General features: G+C 34.1%; 1 protein-coding gene across 1 annotated transcript in view; it reads left to right on the top strand.

Annotated features, from left to right (window-relative positions):
* KIF18A (kinesin family member 18A) overlaps positions 1-24,392 on the top strand; it is a 91,510-nt gene that overhangs the window by 4,614 nt on the left and 62,504 nt on the right. The window contains exons 2-9 of the mRNA XM_010360526.2: positions 5,643-6,013; positions 8,610-8,767; positions 11,599-11,703; positions 12,360-12,470; positions 14,371-14,568; positions 18,255-18,431; positions 20,126-20,200; positions 20,399-20,511. Of these exons, the coding sequence (XP_010358828.1) occupies positions 5,689-6,013; positions 8,610-8,767; positions 11,599-11,703; positions 12,360-12,470; positions 14,371-14,568; positions 18,255-18,431; positions 20,126-20,200; positions 20,399-20,511 (1,262 nt within the window). The 5' untranslated portion in view covers positions 5,643-5,688. The remainder of the gene's footprint in view (positions 1-5,642; positions 6,014-8,609; positions 8,768-11,598; positions 11,704-12,359; positions 12,471-14,370; positions 14,569-18,254; positions 18,432-20,125; positions 20,201-20,398; positions 20,512-24,392) is intronic.

The raw sequence follows: 24,392 nt of genomic DNA, 5'->3' as shown, positions 1-24,392 counted from the left end.
CTATTAACTGTCATGTCTTATCATTCTCTTGTACCCTTTTCTAATCATGGCTAATAATCATAAAATTTTGGAGCTAGAAAAAGACCTTCCATATCATATAATCTAACCCTTTTGTTTTATACATTAGCGAGTGAAGCCTCTTCCTTAGCCCCTTCATTCTTCTTTTTTGATACGCTACTCTCTCTAGACTAGACAAATATTCTTCTTCAGGTTTAGTATCTATTATATAAAATGTTTGGTACCAGAAGATTTTTTGAATTTTGGAATTTTCTCTTTTTTTATATTTTTGCATTGTGCTTACTAGTTGAGGATCTCTAATCTGAAAATCCAAAATACTCTAGTGAGCATTTCCTTTGAGTGTCATGTTGGTGCTCACAAAGTTTTAGATTTTGGATTTTCAGATTTATAATGCTCAATCTGATTATAATGAACAATGATGTTGGAAGTATTTGTCTTTCATGTTTTAGTTCCACCAATGAAATCCTACCAGTTTGCTCTTTTGATTCTGTTCAACAAATACCACTTAGGAGTAGATGTGGCAAAATTGATCAGAGGCTATAATACTATCTTCTGAACAGCTGTCTGAAAAGAATTTGTGAATACACATATTCTTGCGCAGATAACAATATTTAGGCTTTTCTTTTGCTGCTTCATATTAAACATGGTTAAATAATTTACTCTCTGTGTACCTTATTCAGAATCAACTAAATGCTCATTTCTTTTAGCCATCCTAGAAAACAAAGAAGGCACCACGTAATAATATAGGAACGATCTCATTAATTCCTGTAGATATAAGTATATTTGAACATAGATTAATTTTTACACTTGATGATTCTGTTGACCTTAGGCATTTTTAGTAAGAAAATTCTATCCACTTACTTGTTTTTAAAAGGTTAATTGTTTTTAAAAATTAACATCAATGTCTTTGTTAAAATATGCAACTAGTTGTGAAACAAACTTATATTTGACATTGTACTTAAACTCTGTTGACTAAAAGAGTCAAACTCTGTAAAATATTTGAAGAGATTTATTCTGAGCCAAATATGAGTGACCATGGCCCATGACACAGCCCTCAGGAGGTCCTAAGAGCATGTGTGCAAGGTGGTCAGGGTATAGCATGGTTTTATATATTTTAGAGACACATGAGATGTCAGTCAAATACATTTAAGAAATACATTGGTTTGGGTCAGAAAGGTGGGACAACTCAAAGCGGGGGCTTCCAGGCTACAGGTAAATTTAAACATTTTCTGGTTGACAATTGGTTGAGTTTGTCTAAAGACCTGGGATTGATAGAAAGGAATATTCAGGTTAAAGATAATTGTGGAAACCAAGTTTTATTTTGCAGAGGAAGCTCTCAGCAAACTTCAGAGAGAGAGCAGGTTGTAAAATGTTTCTCCTCAGAGCTAAAAGGGTGCCTGGCTTTTAGTTGATTATCTACTGGATCTGCAAAGAAAAGAGGAAAACAAAGAAGGAAGGGGATTCTCTATGGAATGTGGATTTTTCCCACAAGAGACTGTGAGGGCAATTTCAAGGCATGGCAAGTAAATACATTTTGGGGGTTAAATATTTTTTCCTTGTCTCAAAATGTTATGCCAGAGTCAGATTGAAAAGCAAGTGACAATATACGGGGTCAAATAAAATGCATCTGATGAAAATCCATTATTTATAGGGCGTGACTCCCCAGACCCCTTAGGTAGGAGTTTGGGCAAAATAAAAAATCATAGCTTAGTCCTCACTCCTTTAGGTAATTGTCCAATATTTCTCCCTGGAATGTTACTTAAATAATTCCCTCATTATAGTCTTATGACGCACTGTTAACCTTTTCCCTATAATAGCACTTGTCACAGTTATACCTTTACATGTTTGTGTCAGTATTTATTTTATTAATATCTGTTTCCCTCACTACACTGTAAATAATAATAGCAAACACTTGTAGTTCATACTCTGTACAAAGTATTGTTCTAAGTGTGTAATCTTTACAACTTTATAGGGTAGGTACTGTTGTTAGTCTTACTTTACAGATGGGGAAGCTGAGCCACAAGGAGGTTAAGTAACTTATCCACTATCACAGTCAGTACATCATAGAGCTGGGATTTTAACCTAGGCTGCCTGTCTCCAACATGTAATAGTTGTCATGAATTAATTAACTAATTAATTAGGGAGGGACATCCTCCAGCCTTGAGATGCTAAGGTTTATTTTGAAATAATCACTTAATATTTTATGTTTACTTTGTTAACACTTTTATTTATGTATATTTAATCTATCATTTAAAAATAGTATATCTGTTAAAGTTAAAATATTGTTGAATATTTCTAAAAGCTTTTAGAAACGTGTGTAGGTGATAGTTTCTGGTATCACAGGAATATGGGACACTGCTGGCCTTTAGTAGACAGGGGAGAGAAATGCTAAACATCCTCTAATATAGCAGTTCTAAATACCCTATAACAGGCAGTTCTAAACAAGGAAGAATTGGCCTACCCAAAGTGCTAGTCATAAGCCCATTGAGAAAAACTCAAAGATGAACCCAGTCTCTTTGGCAAGAAGCAGCAGGAGCGGGGCAGATAGGAGGAGAATTGATATTTACCGAATACCTTAATACTTATCTCTTTTAGCCTTTGCAACAAACATTGAAGTATTATCATCTCTTTTATACAAATAGAAACCTGAGACTTATGGGGTTAAGTAATTTGTCCAAGGTCATAAAAGTGAGGTGTAGGTGCTTTGTGAGACTTGGCTAAATGAAAGCTCAGGGATGAAGAACAAGTAGTAATTCACCTGGGACCTGACAGTTAGAATCCAAATGACCATCCCTTCCTTTTCAGTAATCTATTTTTGGCTAAAGACAGAGTCCGAAAAAGGCAAAGATAAGTCTAGCATCTGCTGCTTTTAGATTCCTTTGAATTCTGTCCTTATTTGAATTCTGTCCAAAAGTATATGGTTAAGTGGTTTTGTGACATATTTCAGCTTTAATATTGCTATTTCTCCCATTTAAAAAAATACAAACAAAACATCTTTTGACACACACACCCCCTTCACTCACACCATTTTTCTCCTCCCTTTGGAACAGTCCTTTCCATATCCTTTGTCTCTGAATCTTCTCCTTTCAGGTTTTTTCCCCACCACTGCCCCAAAATTGCTTTTCTCAATGGCCTTTGTGTTACTAAATCCTATGGTTTATTCTCAGTAAGTACTTGACCTATTAGCAGTATTTAACACAATAGAGCGCTGTTTTCCTCCTTGATTTAGGATTTCCCAAAAGTTTTTAAAGCTTAATACTGCATTAAGACTGAGGACAGCCTTTATTTTCTTATTTTCTTAACTTCCACCTGCCCTGACATTTCCACCTGGATGTCTGTCAAAACTCTGAGGCTTAAGCTATCCAAACCTGAACTCCTGATCTGACCCTGCCTCCCACCACCCCCTGCCCTGCCAAAAAAAGCCCTGCTTCTTATTTCCATCTCAGTTGGTGACTACTTTATCCTTCTAATACTCAGGCCAAAAACCTTAGAGTTATTCTTCAATCCTGTCTTTCTCTTTCACTCTACATCTACCTATCAGTAAATTCTGTCACCTTTACCCTCAGAATACTCCCACAATCTGACCACTTACCACCTCTGCTGCCACTACCCTGTTCTGAGCTGACAGAGTTGTTTCTTGTCTACATTACTTCAATAGGCTAGTCTATTATATTATCTACATAGCAGTGAGAGTGATAGATTATGCCACTCCTGTGCTCAAAACGACTTCCAGTGGTTCTTTGTCTTACCCAGAGTACAAGCCAAAGTTCTGTTAATGGCCTCCATTTCTCATCTCATGTCTTACTACACTCGCCTTTGCTCACTCCATTCTTGCCAACATATAAAGTAGCACCCTGGGTCTTTCTCTCTATGGGGAAACGCTTCCTACAATATCTGTATGACTAACTCCCTCACCTCCTTCAAGTCCTTACTCAAATGTTGTTTTGGGTGAATTTATTATTTTTGTCTCTTTTGTTTTAATTTATAAATGACCAAAATGTGTAAGTTTATAGGATGCAATGTAATGTTTTGATACATGTGTACATATTGGAATGAGCATATCAGGCTAATTAATATATCCATCACCTCACATACCATTTTTTTGTTGTGAGAACATTTAAAATGTACTCTTAGCAATTAACCATGGTCACCTTACTGTGCAATAGATCACCAAAACTATTCCTCTTGTATAACTGAAACTTTGTACCCTTTGACCAACATTTCCCCTTTTAACACCCACCCCACCCTCCTCAGCTGCTGATAACCATTACTCTACTTCTCTGAGTTCGTATTTTTAGATTCTGCATATAAATGAGATCATGTGACATTTGTCTTTTTGTGCCTGGCTTATTTTACTTAGCATAATGCCCTCTAGATTCATTCATGTTGTCACAAATGACAGAATTTTATTCTTTTTTAAGGCTGAATAGTATTCCATTGAGTGCATACACCACATTTTTTCAATCTATTCATCTGTCAATACGCACTTAGATTGTTTATATATCTTAGTTATTGTGAATAATGTTGTAGCGAACATGGCAGGGCAAATATCTCTTTAACATACTGATGTTAATGCTTTTGGATATATACTCAGAAGTGGGATTGCAGGATCATCCTAAGTCTCTCACCTCCTTTTGGTCCTTAAACAGATCTTGTTGTTTTGGGGTGTTTTGTTTTGTTTTGGGTTTTTTTGTGTGTGTGGTTTTTTTTTTTTGTTTGGTTTTTTGTTTGGTTTTTTTTTTTTTGGTTTTTTTTTTTTTTGGTTTTTTTTTTTTTTGGTTTTTGGGTCTTCAGATTCTAGATTATTTTCTGGGTAGTTGAGACTTCCAAATTATTGATCTTTGTTACTTTACTTTTCCTCTTTGCATGTGAAGCAGTCATAAAATCAGACCGTAATTTTTAAACCTGCTGTCATTGATTCCTTAAGCTTGCACACAGAAAGCGGAGACTAGGATCTATATTCAGAGACTAGGTCTCTGAATACACCAAGGAGTCTATGCCATCTTTTTCACCTTCAGACTTGAGCTAGCTAGTTGAATGCATCCTTGGAACTATTATTAACCCTATGGGCCTCTGAGATACAGGTAGAGACCAGCCTGGATGTATCACTTTCCACTGCCAAGGGGCTTGCAGCCAAGATCACTTTTACTAAAAATAGTTCACAAACTAAGGCTCTCCGATCATACCTTGATATGGTTCTGAGAGATCCCTTTCTATTCATTCCCATGACCTAAGCTAAAATAGTGCTGGAGGGCTTGTGAAAATCAAATCTGTGTTTTAGGATAGCATATCTGTGATTATATATGGGTCAGCTATAGTATTTGAGTTTAAGCCAAATATCTTCCTTTCAGGTAAAGAGATTTTTATCACAGTTTTGTATATGTGTGTGCCATTTAATTGTTTGTTTTAGGGTAGTCAAGTGCATATGTGTGTATGTGTGCATATATGTGTGTGTGTTTATGTGTATATATGTGTGTGTGTGTATATATATATATTTTTCCCCAGTGTTTACCAAGTGACTGAAAAAGAATTATTAACATCTTTTTTGAATTAATATTACATGCCAGTTGCTTTGCATGAAAGTAAAACTGATATTAAAACTTTATTTTCTTTTTTAATTTCAGAGAAGTATTCAAGCATTTATACAGACAGGAATCAAGATAATCAACAATGTCTGTCACTGAGGAAGACCTGTGCCACCATATGAAAGTAGTAGTTCGTGTACGTCCAGAAAACACTAAAGAAAAGGCAGCTGGATTTCATAAAGTGGTTCATGTTGTGGATGAACATATCCTAGTTTTTGATCCCAAACAAGAAGAAGTCAGTTTTTTCCATGGAAAGAAAACTACAAATCAAAATGTTATAAAGAGACAAAATAAAGATCTTAAATTTGTATTTGATGCTGTTTTTGATGAAACGTCAACTCAGTCAGAAGTTTTTGAACACACTACTAAGCCAATTCTTCGTAGTTTTTTGAATGGATATAATTGCACAGGTATTTGTTCCAATTTGGGATTTAATTTCTCTATCCGATTTCACTTGTACATTAGGAGAGACATCTACTTGAACCTTCTAAATGTAATTAAATTTAAGGTGCTTGTATACAAAACATTCTTAAGAAATTCAATACACTTGAACTGTAAATATACTTTCTTTGAAATTTTAGTAATCATATATAACTTATATATCATTTGTGAACCTTTCTCTTCCAGGGCCTTACTGTGACCACTATAGACATCTGTCCTTTCAGTTGCCCATGTTATTAAACCACATGCTTATTGCAATTAACATCAGTTTTGTCATAATTTGTATTTATAACTTTTCCTACAGCTTACCTGTGTTATTATCTATTCCCGGAGAGTAGTCAGACATTTCTGAACATTTGACAGTTTCTTTGCAGCAGTTTTTCTTCATGGCTCACTGAAATAAAAATGTTTAAGTTGGTAAAGGATAGGAAGAGACTAAAGATCAAAAAACTACGTATGGAGTACTACACTCCTTACCTGAGTGATGAAAAAATCTGTACACTAAACCCTGCAGCATGCAATTTACCCATGTAACAAACTTGCGTTGTACCCCCGAACCTAAAATAAAAATTGGAAAGGAGGTAAAAGTGTTAAGATCCCATGTTAATTATCTCATACCCTTTAGCCCATCGTTAGCGCAAGAAGCATCTTTAGTGCTTTTTTCCACCTTTCAAGAAAGCCACATTGATTTCCTTAAAAAAAAAAAGAGAGAGAGATACCCAAGATGCAAAATGGCCAGTTATTCAATGCTTACTAGGCACTAAACTCCATTATTAATATCTGATTTTTGTAATTATTAGTATTTATGACATTTTCCCCAAGACAGCTCACAACCATAACATGTTTCACTGTCTTTTCCTGATTCATTTCAGTTTTATCATGGAAGACATACCCTCTTGGTCAAGTAAGAATGGAATGTGTTTTATTGATTGGTACTGCTGTGATTCCCATTTTTAAGAAGATATTCTTTTCTTCATTCATGAAACTTCATATGTCTCTAGAGATTTTGGAAATTTCGTAACTCTTAAGAAAAAAAGTAGACTCTCTATCAAAGTACTATTGAATTTTTGGTTTCTTTTTGGCTTTCTTTATATTCTTACCCTGCCTTTAAGACAGCTTAAGAATATGCTGTCTTAAATCTTCCTTATATACTAACTTACATAAAATAGAACAAAGTAAAACATACACCATGTTAATTCTTACTGAAAAGTATTTTTGTGGTTTGTTAACATTTGGTTTAGCAGACAGATTGAATTTATAAAAATATTTTCAACCAGTAATGATATGAGAAGTTATTGCCTTAACTGATTATTGTATTGGGTGTTTACCATATGTAATTCACAGAGTGGATTTTTCTCTTTTCTTTTTGATGGAGTCTTGCTCTGTTGCCCAGGCTGGAGTGCGCTGGTGCAATCACAGCTCACTGCAGCCTCAACCTGCTGGGCTTAAGCAATCCTCCCATCTCAGCCTCCTGAATAACTGGACTACAGGAATGAGCCACTGCCCTCAGCTAATTTTTTGAAAATTTTTGTGGATACAAGGTCTCACTGTGTTGCCCAGGCTGGTCTCAAACTCCTGGGCTCAAGCAATCCTTTGGACCTTAGCTGTCCAAAGTACTGAGCTTGTAGGGATGAGCCACCAAGCCTGACCCACAGAGTGGATTTTTATACATTTGGAGAAACACATGACTTTCTTGTACTGAATAGAATCTTGGAAACAAAGTAATTCACCTAAAACATAAAAAGGAATCTTATAAGTGGCATCTATCTGGTATTTATTCGAGTATCTGCTTTGCGGCAAGCTATTTGTTAGGTGCCAAGGATACATGGCCTCTGCCTTGGTGGAGCACTTAATTGGAAATACAGTGTGATACGTGCCAGAAGAGAGGGGTGTGGATATGCAGCATATACTGAGGACTGAAGTGAAAGAGTGGATGTGTCTGCCTAGAACAATGAGAGAAAGCAGAGAAAAATGATATTTGTGCTGAGCATTTAGAAGCAGGTGGAAGTTTTCCAGCTGGATCAAGTAGAGGGACTCCTCAGAACAAAAACAGCAGAGTAGAAAGGAGCAGCAAATGTTGAGAATATTGAATAATTAAGTATCCCTAGATCACAGCAAGGAAGCAGTAGACTGGCAAAATAAGCAGGCACCCTCTGAGTGCTTTATAATATTCCAAAGTGAGGAATCTGAACTTACATAAACCTGGAACAATTAAGGTTTATTGTATTCCACTTTCTTTTTCATAAAGATGACTACAACTTGCAAAGGATAAAGAAGATGGAAGATGAAGACTAATCTGTAGGGAGATTTTAAGATTGCTTTGAAAGAGTAGTTGTTGGAATGGGGGGCCGGGGGTAGTGATACCATTTATCAGAATAAAGAATATAGGAGTAAGAGTAGATTTCTGGTAAGATTCACAGGTTTTGAGGATAAGACTATAATTTTGGATTTGTAGGGTTTAAAGATACTGTTCAGGATATCCAGATGGAACTATCCACTAGATAGTAGATATAATGGTGTTATATGTCATAACAAAGAGTTTTGATTCCTTTCTTAAAAACTCAGTACTTGCCTATGGTGCCACTGGCGCTGGGAAGACTCACACTATGCTAGGATCAGCTGATGAACCTGGAGTGATGTATCTAACAATGTTAAACCTTTACAAATGCATGGATGAGATTAAAGAAGAGAAAACATGTAGTACTGCAGTTTCATATCTGGAGGTAAGTTGGCAATTTAGATTAATCAATAGTTTTGAGAAGTCATTGACATGATTCATTCAAATTATTTTATTACATAAGAGTTTTCCGGTGAATATATAAAATCATTAAAATTCTTTGTCTTGAATATTTGTTATGCACCTTTTTCTGTTTTTTTTTTTTTTTTTTTTTTTGGCAAAGTTTCAAACTTAGAGAAGTTGCAACAATAGTATAAAGAACTTCCAGATACCCTTCACACAGATCCCCTATATGTTAACATTTTACTGCATTTGCTTTCTATGTGTGTGTATACATTTCATTCTTTCTGAGCTAGGTTGCAGACTTGTAAAAACAGGACTTTTTTTAAATAACTGCTAAATAGGTACCAAAATCAGGAAATTAGCAATGATACAATATAATTACCTGTAGATCTTAGAGAGATTTTGCTAGTTATTTCATTAATACAGTTTATTGTAAAAGAAAATTGTATTCAGTTGTGTCTCTTTAGTCTCCTTAATCTGTAATGTTTTGTCTTTTATGACACAGCCATAAAATTCCTCAGTTTGGATTTGTCATGATTAGATTCAGATTATGCACTGAGAGTAACACAAGCAAAGTGATGTCGACTTCTTACTGCATCACAAAAGGCTTAAGCCATTGATTAGTCCCCATACTGGGAATGTTAACTTTGATCAGTTTTATTATGCTGATGCCTGTAGAGTTTCTCCACTTCGAAGATACTGTTTTGCCATTTACAATTAGTAAGTGCTATGTATGTAGACAATGTAAATATTCCTTACTCCTCAAACTTTTATGTGTTGGTATTAGCATCCACTGATGATTGGTGACTGAACCAGTTACTATTATGATGGTAGATAGTGGTGATTTTTAAATTCCATCATTTCTTGTACATTTCTTTATTGACTTTCTACTATAAGGAAGAGCTTTCCCCGTATTTTATCAGCCTCCTGCATTTTTACTTTATTGAATATATTATAATCCCTTTCTGTAATCATTTTTTGTATGTTCAAATTGTGTAAGATTTGGCTAGTTGAGGCTTCTTCATGTTGTCTCTTGTGTCCTTTTGAAATACCCCATCATTCTTTGAGGCCTTCTACCCTCTTAATAGTCCACAAATGGCAACTAAGTGGCAGACACTCTAACTTTGCTTTCAAATAGTGTTTCAGAAACCAGTACAGAAACATAAAAACCCTAATTTCACTGCCTTTTTATTTCTGGCGCCAGAAATTTTCTCTGTTATTAACATCTTGTAGTTTGGTCCCTACTGAGAATTTCATGCAAAGATTGATTAAAATCATATATGTTGCTAAAAATTTATTCATTAGAACTTACAGATAAAAAAGAAGTAAAACTCATTTTCTTGGGTTAAGTGTGAAAAGAATTTTTCTGAACTCAAATTAGGAAAAGAGGGTGCCAGCATTCATTATTTCTTCCTTAGATCCTTTTTATAACTGGGACGATTTTGAAGTTTGGTTATTTTCACAATTTTTATTTTTTCTTTTAATCTGCTTTCATATTATTAATGATAAGGCAGTGTATAATATGCTTTTCTACTCAAGCTATGCACCAGAATTGCCTATAGATCTTTTTAAAAATAGACCTAGGCCTCACATTTTGGATACTTTAATTTAGTAGGTCTGGGGTGTGGCTGAGGCATCTGTGTTTTTTTAATGCTCCCAAGTGAGTCTCATACATAGACTAGCTTGAGGGCAATTATTCTAATTATTGATTTGATATGATTGAAGTGGATAAGGGGAAGCAATAGAAAAGTGCTGCTCATCAAAAAGATATGATTAAGAAGTATTTCTTCATATTATCATTTTACTACTTTTAGGGGTTTATTACATTCTAATGCCTATCATTCCTTGTAAAGAATTGTACCAGCAATGAATTATCACTATGAGCTACTTATTAGAACACAGAAGGAAATAACACAAAATAATTTTTTAGAGACTAAATTGTTATTTTTTTTTTCTTAAATCTTGTCAGTAATAGTTGTAATTGTCATTTGGTTAGCAGGTAATAAACTTTATACCTTTCATAAATTCATAAAATCAGGCCAATAGTACTACATAGAAATGTGTGTTACTTATAAAAATTACTTTTTAAAAAATGACCAGAGATATAAAATACAGATGTGTATTCAGTATGATGCAATAGAGTGAAGCTATCTAGGCTCCAGTTCCTACTCTGCTAATACCTTTATGACCATGGACAAATCATTTAACCTCTCAGAACCTTAGTTCCCTCATCATTCAAATGGGTTTCCTTTTGAAATTTATTATTAGTAATTACATGTCAACATTAATGTAATTGAAGGATAATTGAAACAAATACCACCTGTCCTTGAGTGTGGGTTTTCTGTAACATTTAAGCTCCAAAATTTAAAAAGTTTAGACTACTTGGACATTGTGAAATAACAAATATTTTCCACAGTAAGAACCATGCCATCTTCATAAAACCTGCATTTCAGTTTCCCAGAATTTCTCCATACCGTGTGTTCCTTGTATTTCCTGAAAATAAGAAAATGCACTTCAGCTATCTTACTTATCTGTGTTTCGCCATAGTCATCAAGGCAGAAATAATGAGTGAGGGTATAATGACTCCAACTTTAAGTTTCAATTTCAAACCTAGGTAATAAAACTCTTCGATTTTCTGGAATGATAGAAAATTAATGGCAACATGAGATTGAAGGTATGAGGTGAATAAAAGTGAGGTGCTGCTTGTCTTTAGGATAAAATTCTAATAATTTTAAATCAGCAATGTATGTGTGATGTTATCACCTTTTTTTTTTTTTTTTACATCAATACTAAAGCAGTTCTTTTTATTTTAAGGTATATAATGAACAGATTCGTGACCTCTTAGTAAATTCAGGGCCACTTGCTGTCCGGGAAGATACCCAAAAAGGGGTAGTCATTCATGGACTTACTTTACACCAGGTATGTATATAAACATCTTTTTCCCTGTTAGAATAGCAAATGTGACTATTAAGCCATTTTCACCAGCCATGCACTTAGTTTCCATCTTGTTTGAGAAAAAAAATAAAAAAACTAATGATGTGCAGAATTTAAATGATTAGGGTGTATTTTTAGTGTTATTTTGTTTTAAAATACTGAGTGAGCTTTTTAAAAACATTCTTTAAATTTCCTTTTTAAATTTTAATCTACTTATGTATGTATGTATTTATTTTGTGACCGGGCTATGAGACTGGCTAATTTTTGTATTTTTGGTAGAAAACAGGATTTCACCATGTTGTTCAGGCTGGTCTCAAACTCCGGGGCTCAAGCAATCTGCCCGCCTTGGCCTCCCAATGAGTGAGCTTTTCTTACAAAAATCTGCTTGAACATTTAATGTCATATTATTCTATTTAACATAGAGACTAGACTCTGCTCCTGAGAAACTAGATTTTATCTTTTATTCTTCATATAAACACACACAGTACTAAGCAGACGAGACACAGTCAGTATTTAATAGCATTGAATTTATAGAAAACATTTTCTTTCACCTTTAAATATTTTCGTTTTTGAACATTTATTGAAAAATTTAAAGATATATTGCTGATTTTTAAATTTTTCTTCTGCTTAAACTTCTCCAGCCAAAATCCTCAGAAGAAATTTTACATTTATTGGATAATGGAAACAAAAACAGGACACAACATCCCACTGATATGAATGCCACATCTTCTCGTTCTCATGCTGTTTTCCAAGTAAGAGGGCACTAGACTATCACTCTTAAAATTGAATTTAAAATAAATGAAGCTAAATTCATGAATGATCATTTTCATATATGTGAAAAATATCTGTCTGTAGACTTCACTTGTCAGTACTTTTCTTACTTTGTAGCTTTGAGAAGTTTCTGTCACCAAGAATATTTATAATTCAGATGTTTAAAACAAAAATAGAAAATTTCTACCTTTGTAAACATACAGAAGGATAAAGTTGTAGTAATAAAAGTTGTTTTGTTTTTGCTGAAAATATTTAATCTTTCCAATAGATAATCTTATATTCGCAGTAAAATTTATCTCTATAAATCTAGACTTATAGAACTAATAATTTGGGAATATACTGATTCATCTTTAAAAGATTTCACTGTAAGGACTATGTAAATAGTTGCATTCCTTAAGGAAGTATGATTCAGTTGGCACAGTACCTTTTAGGAATACAATTCCAGAAAGACCTAAAGCATAGGTTAATACCTATTATTTCTTATGGTTTCTAGTCCTGTTAATATCCAAATGACAATATAAAGCTTCTTTTAGTATTATGCCATCTGAGATTCATCTTATAAGAAAGAAATTGTTATAGTTAAAAGAATTCATATTGAAGGCAATTAAACCATTCATATAGTCCCTAGTCAACAAAAATTTCATTTATCTTTTTTGTTCTTACCACTAACTCTTTGACTATTAATAGTCTTGAGAGAAATCTTTCTCTGTGAAACTGAGATGTCTCTGAAATATCTTAGATCCTACTTTATAAAAAATTTAATAAATGGGCTTTATAATTAAGTAATATCTTACCTTCCTCATCTTTTGTTTTCCACCTAATGTAGTTCAGATAATTCTTACAGAGTAGCTTAAAATATTTGAATAAATTATGCTTTACTAGGCAGTTGAAAATGACAAGTAGACTTTACTGTAGTCATGTGCCACGTAACGACATTTCAGTCGACAACAGTCCACATATACAACAGTGGTCCCATAAGATTACAACAGAGCTGAAAAGTTCCTATTCATCTAGTGATGTCATACTCATCGTAATGTCATGGTGTACCACATTACTCAAATGTTTGTGGTGATGTTGGTGTAAATGAACCTGCACTGCCAGTCATATGAAAATATAGTACATACAATTATGTACAGTACATAAGACTTCGTAATAAATGACTGTGTTACTGGTTTATGTATTTACTTTTTATTGTTATTTTAGAGTGTGCGCCTACTTATTACCCCAAAAGCAGTCTGCTACTTTCTGTTTACCAAGTCTGTTGATTTCATCATTTTCTCTTGTATTTGATTTATGATATTTTCACAATGAGGAAATCACCTAACAGTGCATTTTTCAGAACATAGCTCTGTTGTTAAGTGACGCAAGACTGTACTGCTTTTTTTATATATAATATTTTAATTATTAGGACATATACAAGTTTGGGGTATTAGAATAAATGTACTCTTCAGTTTGGATCAAGATTCAAATTCAACTTGTCTTGAGGGGCGACCTCCGGATAAATGCAAGGCATTCTGACCAGTAGCTTTGGTTTTTTCTTAGGAATGTTATTTCTATAGGACCTGTGTTTCTAACCATCACCTCTGATAATTCCGTGTTCTGGTTCAAGGGGTACCAGAATACAAATGGAAGTTTTGTTCTTCTATCAGGTCAAGAGTTATTTTTCCTCTGATACACATATAGAAAGTCTTTTCATTTTTGTATTTTTCTCAGCTATAGTGATTACTTCTAGTGCTCTTAAGTATCAATTAGATTATACCTTGTTCAGTTGTTTTTTAAAATGAAAATGATTTTGATTTTGTGCTCTATTAAAATATATATTTCCTTTTTAGTTTTGTTAAATCTTATCCTCATTTTTTTCTATCTTGTAATTTCAAAAAGATTTATTTGCGACAACAAGATAAAACAGCAAGTATCAATCAAAATGTCCGTATTGCCAAGATGTCACTCATTGACCTGGCAGGATCTGAGCGAGCAAGTACTACCGGTGCTAAGGGGACCCGATTTGTAGAAGGCACGAATATTAATAGATCACTTTTAGCTCTTGGGAATGTCATCAATGCCTTAGCAGATTCAAAGGTAGGCATTTTATGTCTATTTGTTAAATAGTTTGAAATATTGAACTAGATAAGAAAGATACTATTTAATATGATTTTGTTTTAAACATCTGGTATATATCACATTTCAAGAGTATATCAGTAATGTTAATATATACATCAAAGACCTCAGAAAACCTAGTGTATTAAAAAAACTGATTTTATTTCTTTTTTAATTTCCAGTTTTATAATCAGAATTGGTTAAATGGAAAGTAATGAATATTTTATGGTACATTCTCATCACTTACTTTGAACTTAGTTTTTAAAGTGATCATTTAATGATCACTACACAGCAAACATGATAATTAAATTGGCATGAAGACAAACTAACCATATTTTAGAAAAACTAAATTCTGTTGTTTGGTATTTTATATAGTATAAAATAGGGTTAAGTATTAAAGGGTGTTGATTTCTTTTTTTTTTTTTAAAGAGGAATTTAAGTTATAAAACATCATGAAATCACCTAATAAGATAATGTTTACTAGATGCTTTTGGGCATATTTAAAAATAGTTTACATATGCCATATGCCAGAAGTGCTTACCTAGAACACACAACATAGATATTTGTAAAAATGACATCCTTTCTAAAAAGCTATAATACGGCAATTTAAGTTAAACCATCCTCAAAAGCTTTAGCTTATTAAACTGTTCAAAAAGCTTATCACTGGTCATTACAGAAATGCAAATCAAAACCACAGTGAGATACCATCTCATGCCAGTTAGAATGGTGATCATTAAAAAGTCAGGAAACAACAGATGCTGGAGAGGATGTGGAGAAATAGGAATGCTTTTACACTGGTGGTGGGAGTATAAATTAGTTCAACCATTGTGGAAGACAGTGTGGCGATTCCTCAAGGATCTAGAACCAGAAATGCCATTTGACCCAGCAATCCCATTACGGGGTATATACCCAAAGAATTATAAATCATTACTAGAAAGACACATGCACACTTATGTTTATTGCAGCACTATTCACAGTAGCAAAGACTTGAAACCAACCCAAATGCCCATCAGTAATAGACTGGATAAAGAAAATGTGGCACATATACACCATGCAATACTATGCAGCCATGAAAAAGGATGAGGTCATGTCCTTTGCAGGCACATGGATGAAGCTAGAAACCATCATTCTCAGCAAACTAACACAAGAACAGAAAACCACACACTGCATAGCATGTTCTCACTCATAAATGGGAGTTGAACCATGAGAACATCACACACCAGGCAGGGCCTGTCAGGGACTGTGGGGTCTAGGGGAGGGATAGCATTAGGAGAAATACCTAATGTAGATTACAGGTTGATGGGTGCAGCAAACCACCATGGCACATGTATACCTATGTAAGAAACCTGCACGTTCTGCACATGTATCCCAGAACTTAAAATATAATTTAAAAATTTAATTTAATTTAAAAAAAAAAAAAGCTTTGGCTTGTTAAATTGTTCAAAATGTTACCTTTTGATTTAGAATAAAGTATATTAAAAGAATTGGAGCAGGTGTTTAAAAAAAAAAAATTACAATTTACTGAAATGACATGAAGATTGCAAAAGCAAGATGTCTTTTATATTCTAAGTTAAAATCCCAAACTTGTAAGCAGACAACATGATATAGAGACAGATTTTGTAAACTTAAGCCATTCATAAGATTTTTGCTATGTGAACTAATCTTTAATTTTTTAATGACTCCAATTGAGTCGTTTGTGAGTCAGTGTTTAATGTATGTCTTGTACATGTAAAATCACTTAAAATAGCACCAGCAGTGCATATTTCACACTGTTTGGGAAAGACTGCTATGGTGGAAAGCATATTGCTACTGAGAATTGGGGGAACTGGGACCTATTTCTAGCTCTGTGAATACCAGCTTTGTGACCCTAGTCAAAGCACTTCACTTTATGCTTAGTTTCAGTTTCCTCTTCTGCAATATGAAAGATATACATTGGATAACATTAGGTTGCTTTTAGCTTAACATTGTAAAGAATCTGTTTTTATATAAAAGTTCTACTTTCTGGAAAATTTATTTGTTACTTCAAAATCGGAAACAAAACTTAGCAACATTTATTTGTTACTTCTACTTTCTTTTTAGGTAAAAGAAAATCTTGAAGTATTAGGTTCTTTTAGAACTCTATAGTGATTTCAGGAGAAATGTCTGCAACATTGTAATTATAATTTATTTCATATCTTTATTAGATGGTTATTTAAGGAGAGAAGTAGCTCTAAGCCATGCAGAGTTCTTATTATTCCTCTAGTATGTTTGTATAGGACATCTGTTTACTTTTGTGTTTTAATTTTTTTCAATGATTGGAAATATTTTTAAATAGACAATTTCAAATAGTTTTAGATTTACAGAAAAGTTACTAAGATGATACAGAAAGATTTTGTTAAATATGCTTCACACCCGGTTTTCCCTATTGTTAATTTTTTATATTAACATGGTACATCTATCACAACTAATGAACCATTGTTAATGTATTATTTTATTTTGAACTAAAGTTCATACTTATTCAGATGGAGATATTTTTAAATATGATATTTGTTTCATATATTCACTGAATCCTGTAAGATTCATTGTCATCACCTCAATCACAAATTATAAGTCTGGACAAAATTGGGTAGTGCTTAAGTTCTTATAGTGAAGTGTAGGGTCAAGCCCTATGGGACTTGGCGGGTGTTCTCCCCGTGTGCGGAGAGGAGAGATTGTAATAAATAAAGACACAAGACAAAGAGATAAAGAGAAAACAGCTGGGCCCCGGGGGACCACTACCATCAAGATGCGGAGACCGGTAGTGGCCCCGAATGACTGGGGACGCTGATATTTATTGCATACAAGACAAGGGGGCAGGGTAAGGAGGGTGAATCTCCTAAGTGATTGACAAGGTGAAGCAAGTCACGTGATCATAGCACAGGGGGCCGTTCCCTCTTAGCCTAAACAGAGAGACGGCAGCATACGTCAGTGTTTTCTTCTATGCCCTTATAAGAAAGATCAAACTTTAAGACTTTCACTATTTCTTCTATCTCTATCTACTATGAACTTCAAAGAGGAACCAGGAGTATGGGAGGAACATGAAAGTGGACAAGGAGCATGACCATTGAAGCACAGCACCACAGGGAGGGGTTTAGGCCTCTGGATGAGTGCAGGCAGGCCTGGATAATATCCAGCCTTCCACAAGAAGCTGGTGGAGCAGAGTGTTCCCTGACTCCTCCAAGGAAAGGAGACTCCCTTTCGCGTTCTGCTAAGTAATGGGTGTCTTCCCAGACACTGGCACTACTGCTTGACCAAGGAGCCCTCAAGCAGTGCTTATGCGGGCGTGATAGAAGGCTCACCTCTTGCCTTCTAGGTCACTTCTCACAATGTCCCTTCAGCACCTAACCCTAGATCCACCAGTTATTCCTAGGTTATATTAGTAATGCAACAAAGAGTAATATTAAAAGCTAATGATTAATAATGTTTATAATAATGATTGATAATTGTCCATGATCATCTCTATATCTAAGTTGTATTATGACTATTCTTATTCTAACTATTTTCTTTATTATACTGAAACAGTTTGTGCCTTCAGTCTCTTGCCTCGGCATGTAGGTAATCCTCTGCCCACAGTGAAGTGTTAAAAGTGGTAGCAGGTTTGCATTTAAATGTGGAAAATGACATTAGGTCTCTTTTTTTTGTACTTTCAGAGAAAGAATCAGCATATCCCTTACAGAAATAGTAAGCTTACTCGCTTGTTAAAGGATTCTCTTGGAGGAAACTGTCAAACTATAATGATAGCTGCTGTTAGTCCTTCCTCTTTATTCTACGATGACACATATAACACTCTTAAGTATGCTAACCGTGCAAAGGACATTAAGTCTTCTGTAAGTCTGTTTACTCTGCCTTTGTTTTGAAGGTATTGGCTGCATATGATTTTTATAATTCTAATGAAAGTATTAATTAGGGTTATGTTTCTACATAATGAGTTAGGCAGCTGAGGGTTAGAAGGGTCTTTGCTAACCTGCTTAGTCGAACATTAATGTAGACAGTTAAAGCATAAAGCATCTTATTATATATATAAAGTAGATACTATGATTCGATCTTTTGGGTACTAGGTACTTTACTGGCTTTCTTCCTAACCTCTTTCATGTCATGGCATATTGTATTTGGATGACATCTTGGAGTAATCAGTCAAAACTTTAACACATTTGTTGCAGCCCAGGATGATGCTCTGCTTTAGCTGAGAACCAAAACTTTCTACCTGAAAATCTTGGATATGTTAATCTTTCCAAGCCTATTATTTCATCTGTAACATAGATATAAAGCTTATTTTTAAAAAAGTCTTTTCTGCATAATTTATAGTCCACATTCATTATGTTGATGTAGCAATCTCTGTATTTCTCCAGAAATATAATAATAGTAATTGGTTAACGTTAGTATTTTTGCCAAATACGTGGTGTACTTAAAAACATGCATATCGGCCGGGCGCGGTGGCTCAAGCCTGTAATCCCAGCACTTTGGGAGGCCGAGATGGGCGGATCACGAGGTCAGGAGATCGAGACCATCCTAGCTAACACGGTGAAACCCCGTCTCTACTAAAAAATACAAAAAAACTAGCCGGGCAAGGTGGCGGGCGCCTGTAGTCCCAGCTACTCGGGAGACTGAGGCAGGGGAATGGCGTAAACCCGGGTGGCGGAGCTTGCAGTGAGCTGAGATCCGGCCACTGTAATCCAACCTGGGCGACAGAGCAAGACTCTGTCTCAAAAAAAAAAAAAAAAAAAAAAAATGCATATCAAAACATGTATGTTTAAAATTATAATATATCAGGGTTGAAAAAACATGGAGTTAAGCTGTTGTGATGACTTCTCCTCTTTTCCCTTTCCCCTTTGCCACTCTCCTTAAGTGTCTGAAGATGAGCATGTTATTGTCATCTTAAGAAAAATATTCCCAGGCTCTTTATATAATTAATTGTCAAAGGTCATACTATATGGGTATACGGAAAGGTTTCTAACACACGATTTTCATGTAGCCCTTACACTAGCCCCTTGAGGAATGAATTCTTAGCTCCACTTTACAGATGAGTAACCCAAACATCAAACAGTTAAAATTCTAAGTCAGGTTAAGTGAGAAGTAGGCAAGGTCTCAATATCAAGTATTTGGATTTATATGTTTCATATTCTCTCTACTATACCATAAATGTCAAGGGGCTCATACTATGATAAAAATGTTAAAATATAGTAAGAACTCAGTGAAAACTAATTGAATTCCTGGAAGCGTAGCATGAAAAACTATCTCTGCATTTCTTAGAAGTCAAAGGAAGAAGAATGTAGGGAATTTTATTGTATTGTGATTACATGCTTATAAATACCTTTTCTCAATAAAGTAATTTCTTTATAATTTTATTTATATTATTAATGTGCTCAGCAGCAGATCCTCTTGTCATAGATTTTAAACATGAGCATAATTGTCACAAATTCTGAATTCATAGAACTCAATGAAAATACAATGTCATTTTATTCATGTATTTATCTATGTGATTATCTCTCTATAAACAATCATAATTTCTATCTTTCAACAGTTGAAGAGCAATGTTCTTAATGTCAATAATCATATAACTCAATATGTAAAGATCTGTAATGAGCAGAAGGCAGAGGTATGTCTTTACATTTTATGCTAGTCTTGCTCAGTTCTTCATTTATAGAATTTTATAATCTTAATTGTCCAAAAATTTAACATATTTTTCTGTTAAAATTAAAATCTGGTTAATTCAGTTATTTTTTACAGCTAAAATTTGGCTGTGGCCATGTAAATGACTTATTTTGTATTTTAACTAGTGATTTCTCTCTACTAGATTTTATTGTTAAAAGAAAAATTAAAAGCCTATGAAGAACAGAAAGCCTTCACTAATGAAAATGACAAAGCAAAGTTAATGATTTCAAACCCTCAGGAAAAAGAAATTGAAAGGTAAACATTACATTAAGATCTAATTTTGAGGAATTTATTGTTTTAAAATTTTGTTAAATATTTTATGTTATCTTTTGTTATGTCTTTTATATGTATGTACATATGTATGTTTATAATTTCATATATACATACATACATAACAAGCTTGACTCAGAGATATTGCAGATTTAGTTCTCCAGACCACTGCAATAAACGAAATATCATAATAAAATGAGTCACAAAAATGTTTTCGTTTTCCAGTACATACAAAAATCATGTTTACACTGCGCTATAGTCTATTAAGTGTGCAAAGTGTTATGTCTGAAAAGATAATGACCTTGCTTTAATTTTAAAAATACTTTATTGCTAAAACATGCTAATGATAATCTGAACCTTCAGCAAGTCATAATCTTTTTGCTGGTGGAGGTCTTCCCTCAATGTTTATGGCTGCTGACTAGTAAGAGTAATGGTTGCTGCAAGTTGGAGTGGCTGTGACAATTTCTGAAAATAAGGCAACAATGAAGTTTACTGCATAGATTGACTCATCCTTTCATTAGAGATTTATCTGTAGTATGTGATGCTCTTTGATAGCATTTTACCCACGGTAGAACTTCTTTAAAATTTTGAGACAGTCCTTTCAAACTTTGCCACTGCTCTATCAGCTACATTCATGTCATATTCTAAATCCTTTGTTATTTCAACGTATATAGCATCTTTATAAGGAGTAGGTGGTAAACTTTCTCAAGAAACTGTTTTCTTTGGTTATCCATAGGAGCAGCTCTTCATTTCTTCAAGTTTAATCATGAGATTGCAGCAATTCAGTCACATCTGAAGATATGATGTCTGAAGCCTAAAGGCTCTACTTTCTAAATATAGTTCTCTTTCATGTACACCACATCTGCAGTTACTTTCTTCACTGAAATCTTGAACCCCTCATAGTTATCCATGAGGATTGGAATCAACTTCCTCCAAATTCCTATTAATGTTGATATTTTGACCTCCTTACACATATCACAAATGTTCTTAATGGCATCTACAATCGCAAATTCTTTTCAGAAGCTTTTCAATTTATTTTGCCTAGATCCATCAGGGAAGCACGATCCATGAAAGAAAGAATCCATAGCAGCTATAGCCCTACAAAATATATTTCCTAAATAAGAAGACACAAAAGTCAAAATTGCATGATCCATGAGCTGCAGACTGGGTGTTGAGTTAGCAGACCTGAAAACATAAATCTTCTCGTACATCTCCATCAGAACTCCTGAGGGACCAGGTGTATTGTCAGTGAGCATTAGTATTTTGAAAGGAATATTTTTTTCTGAGCAATAGGTCTCAACAGTGGGCTTAAAATATTCAGTAAACAGATGTGCTGTCCTCTACGCTTTGTTGTTCCGTTTATAGAGCACAAGCAGAGTTAGATTTAGCATATTTCATAAGGGCCTTAGGATGTTTGTAAATGGTAAATGAACATTGACTTCAACTTAAAGTCACCAGCTGCAAAAGCCCCTGACAAGAGAGTCAGCCTGTTCTTTAAAACTTTGAAAGTAGGTATTTACTTCTCTCTAGATATGAAGGTCCTAGATGGCATATTGTTTCAATAAAAGGCTGTTTTGTCTATCTTGAAAATCTGTTGTTTAGTGTAGCCACCTTCATCAGTGATCTTGGCTAAATTTTCTAGATAACTTGCTGCAACTTCTACATCAGCACTTGCTGCTTTACCTAGACCTTTATGTTCTAGAGAAGGCTTTTTTTCTTAAACTTTATGAACCAACACCTGCTAGTTTCAAAGTTTTCCTCTGCAACTTCCTCACCTCTCTCAGCCTTTGCAGAATTGAACAGATTTAGAAGGCTTGCTCTGGATTAGGCTTAAAGGAATGTTCTCGCTAGTTTAATCTATCCAGACCATTGAAACTTTTTCCATATCAGCAATAAGGCTGTTTCACTTTCTTAGTGTGTGTGTTCACTGGAGTAGCACTTTTAATTTCCTTCAAGAATTTTTCCTTTGCATTCACAACTTGGCTAAATGTTTTGTGCAAGAGACTTAGCTTTTAGCCTATCTTGGCTTTCTACAAGCCTTCCTTATAAGCTTAGTAATTTCTAGCTTTTGATTTAAAATAAGAGACATGCAACTAACTCTTCCTTTCACTTGAACACTTAGAGGCCATTTTAGAGTTATTAATTTGCCCAATTTCAATGTGTTTCAAAGAATAGGGAGGGCTGAGGAGAGGGAGGGAAACAGCCAGTCAGTGGAGCAGTCAGAGCACACACAATACTTGATTAAGTTTACTGTCTTATATGGGCACAATTTGTGACATTCTAAAGCAATTACAATAGTAACATCAAAGATCACTGGTCACAAATCACCATCACAGATATGTAATAATGAAAAAGTTTAAAATATTTCAAGAATTGCCAAAATGTGATACTGTAAGCTCATGCTGTAGGAAAAATGATGCTTATAGACTTGCTCACAGCAAGATTGCCACAAACCTTCAATTTGTTAAAAAAAAAAAAAAAGCAGTGTATGCAAAGCACAATAAAAGAAGGTATGCCTGTATATATATTCTCAACTGAATTCAAGAAGTCAGTGATTTCTCTTTACATTTCACACTTTGTAGATCAAGTAAATTTAGTTTTTGTTTCACAGATATTGAAGAGAACCAGAACTTAGGTATAAGATAGTGGAGACAAAACCAGTTGTGTCTCCTGTAGACTTAGTTTAATTTTAGTGACGCCTATATTGTTCTTTTCTGACATAATCATTATTTATATATTTCATGTAAATCTATTCTTCATTTTATTAACTCTCTATAGCTTATTTAATCTGCTTATTGAGCCTAAATGGGTAATTATTTGAATGAACATCTCTCAGTGATATAAACCGATACAGACTTTTGAGAGGTTTCTAGTAAGCTTCTTAGCAGGTAAATTTTTAAAAACAAAGCAGTTAGTAATATAGTATGCAAAAGTACTTTTTCCTCAAGCAGCTAAGACAGTTTTCCAAATTGACCATCCAGACACTGGATCAAGATGTTAATTTTGAATACTTCTAGGAAGACAATAAGGAATTCCTGTATTAAACCAGTTTGGAAATTACTCCATAAGGAATCTAGGAGACTTCCAAAGTACATCAGCTTATTAAAGGCTTTGAGAAAACCTGTAGTAAAGGAATCTGTTTGACTTTGATTAAAGTTGAGTAAAGGTAAACTTATTTGACATTCTCCAGAACCAGTTATCTGTTATTAGTATGAGAAACCAACTACAGCTTAAACCAATGATTATTCATACTGTTTTGGAGCTCTAAAATTAGTAGGAAGTGTCTCAGTATCTATAAGGAAAACAAGATTATAGTCAAAAGTGGCTGTCAGACGTGATCCAGCTATAATTTTTTTAAACTGCATTTGTGTGTTGAAGTTTTATATAAAATATTTTACAGTATTGCTTAAGAAATAAGTAAAAATGATTTCTGGTTTTTCATCTCATCAAAGAAAACTTTTAACTCTGATATAGTATTATTAGTTGTTGTTATTTCATTTTGTTGATTAAATGTGGGAGCAGTCCTCATGTAATTGGATATCTATTAGAATTCACCAGCTTCTCAAATTTGGGTAACTGATTCCGTAAAATTACTAAGCACTGCTTAACCAACTCTATACCAATTAAAACCTTACAGATTAGTAAACTTTTCTGGAGTTGATGGCTTTAAATCATTGAACCTTTCTCTCTGGTAAGGCCCTCCTTTCAGGAGGGAAGGGCCTGAGCTATGAAATAAGTATTTATTTGGATGTTTTTCATATTTCAACCTGGCCTTTGACCAACAATAAAAACTTTGATTTTAATTCTGGCAATATGCTAAGTAAGTTACTTGTATTTATGAAGAAGCTAATGATAAAATTATGTAC

This window comes from Rhinopithecus roxellana, chromosome 15 (assembly GCF_007565055.1).
Source record: "Rhinopithecus roxellana isolate Shanxi Qingling chromosome 15, ASM756505v1, whole genome shotgun sequence".
In the NCBI taxonomy this organism is placed as follows: Eukaryota; Metazoa; Chordata; class Mammalia; order Primates; family Cercopithecidae; genus Rhinopithecus; species Rhinopithecus roxellana.
This window is presented reverse-complemented; position numbering and strand designations above follow the sequence as displayed.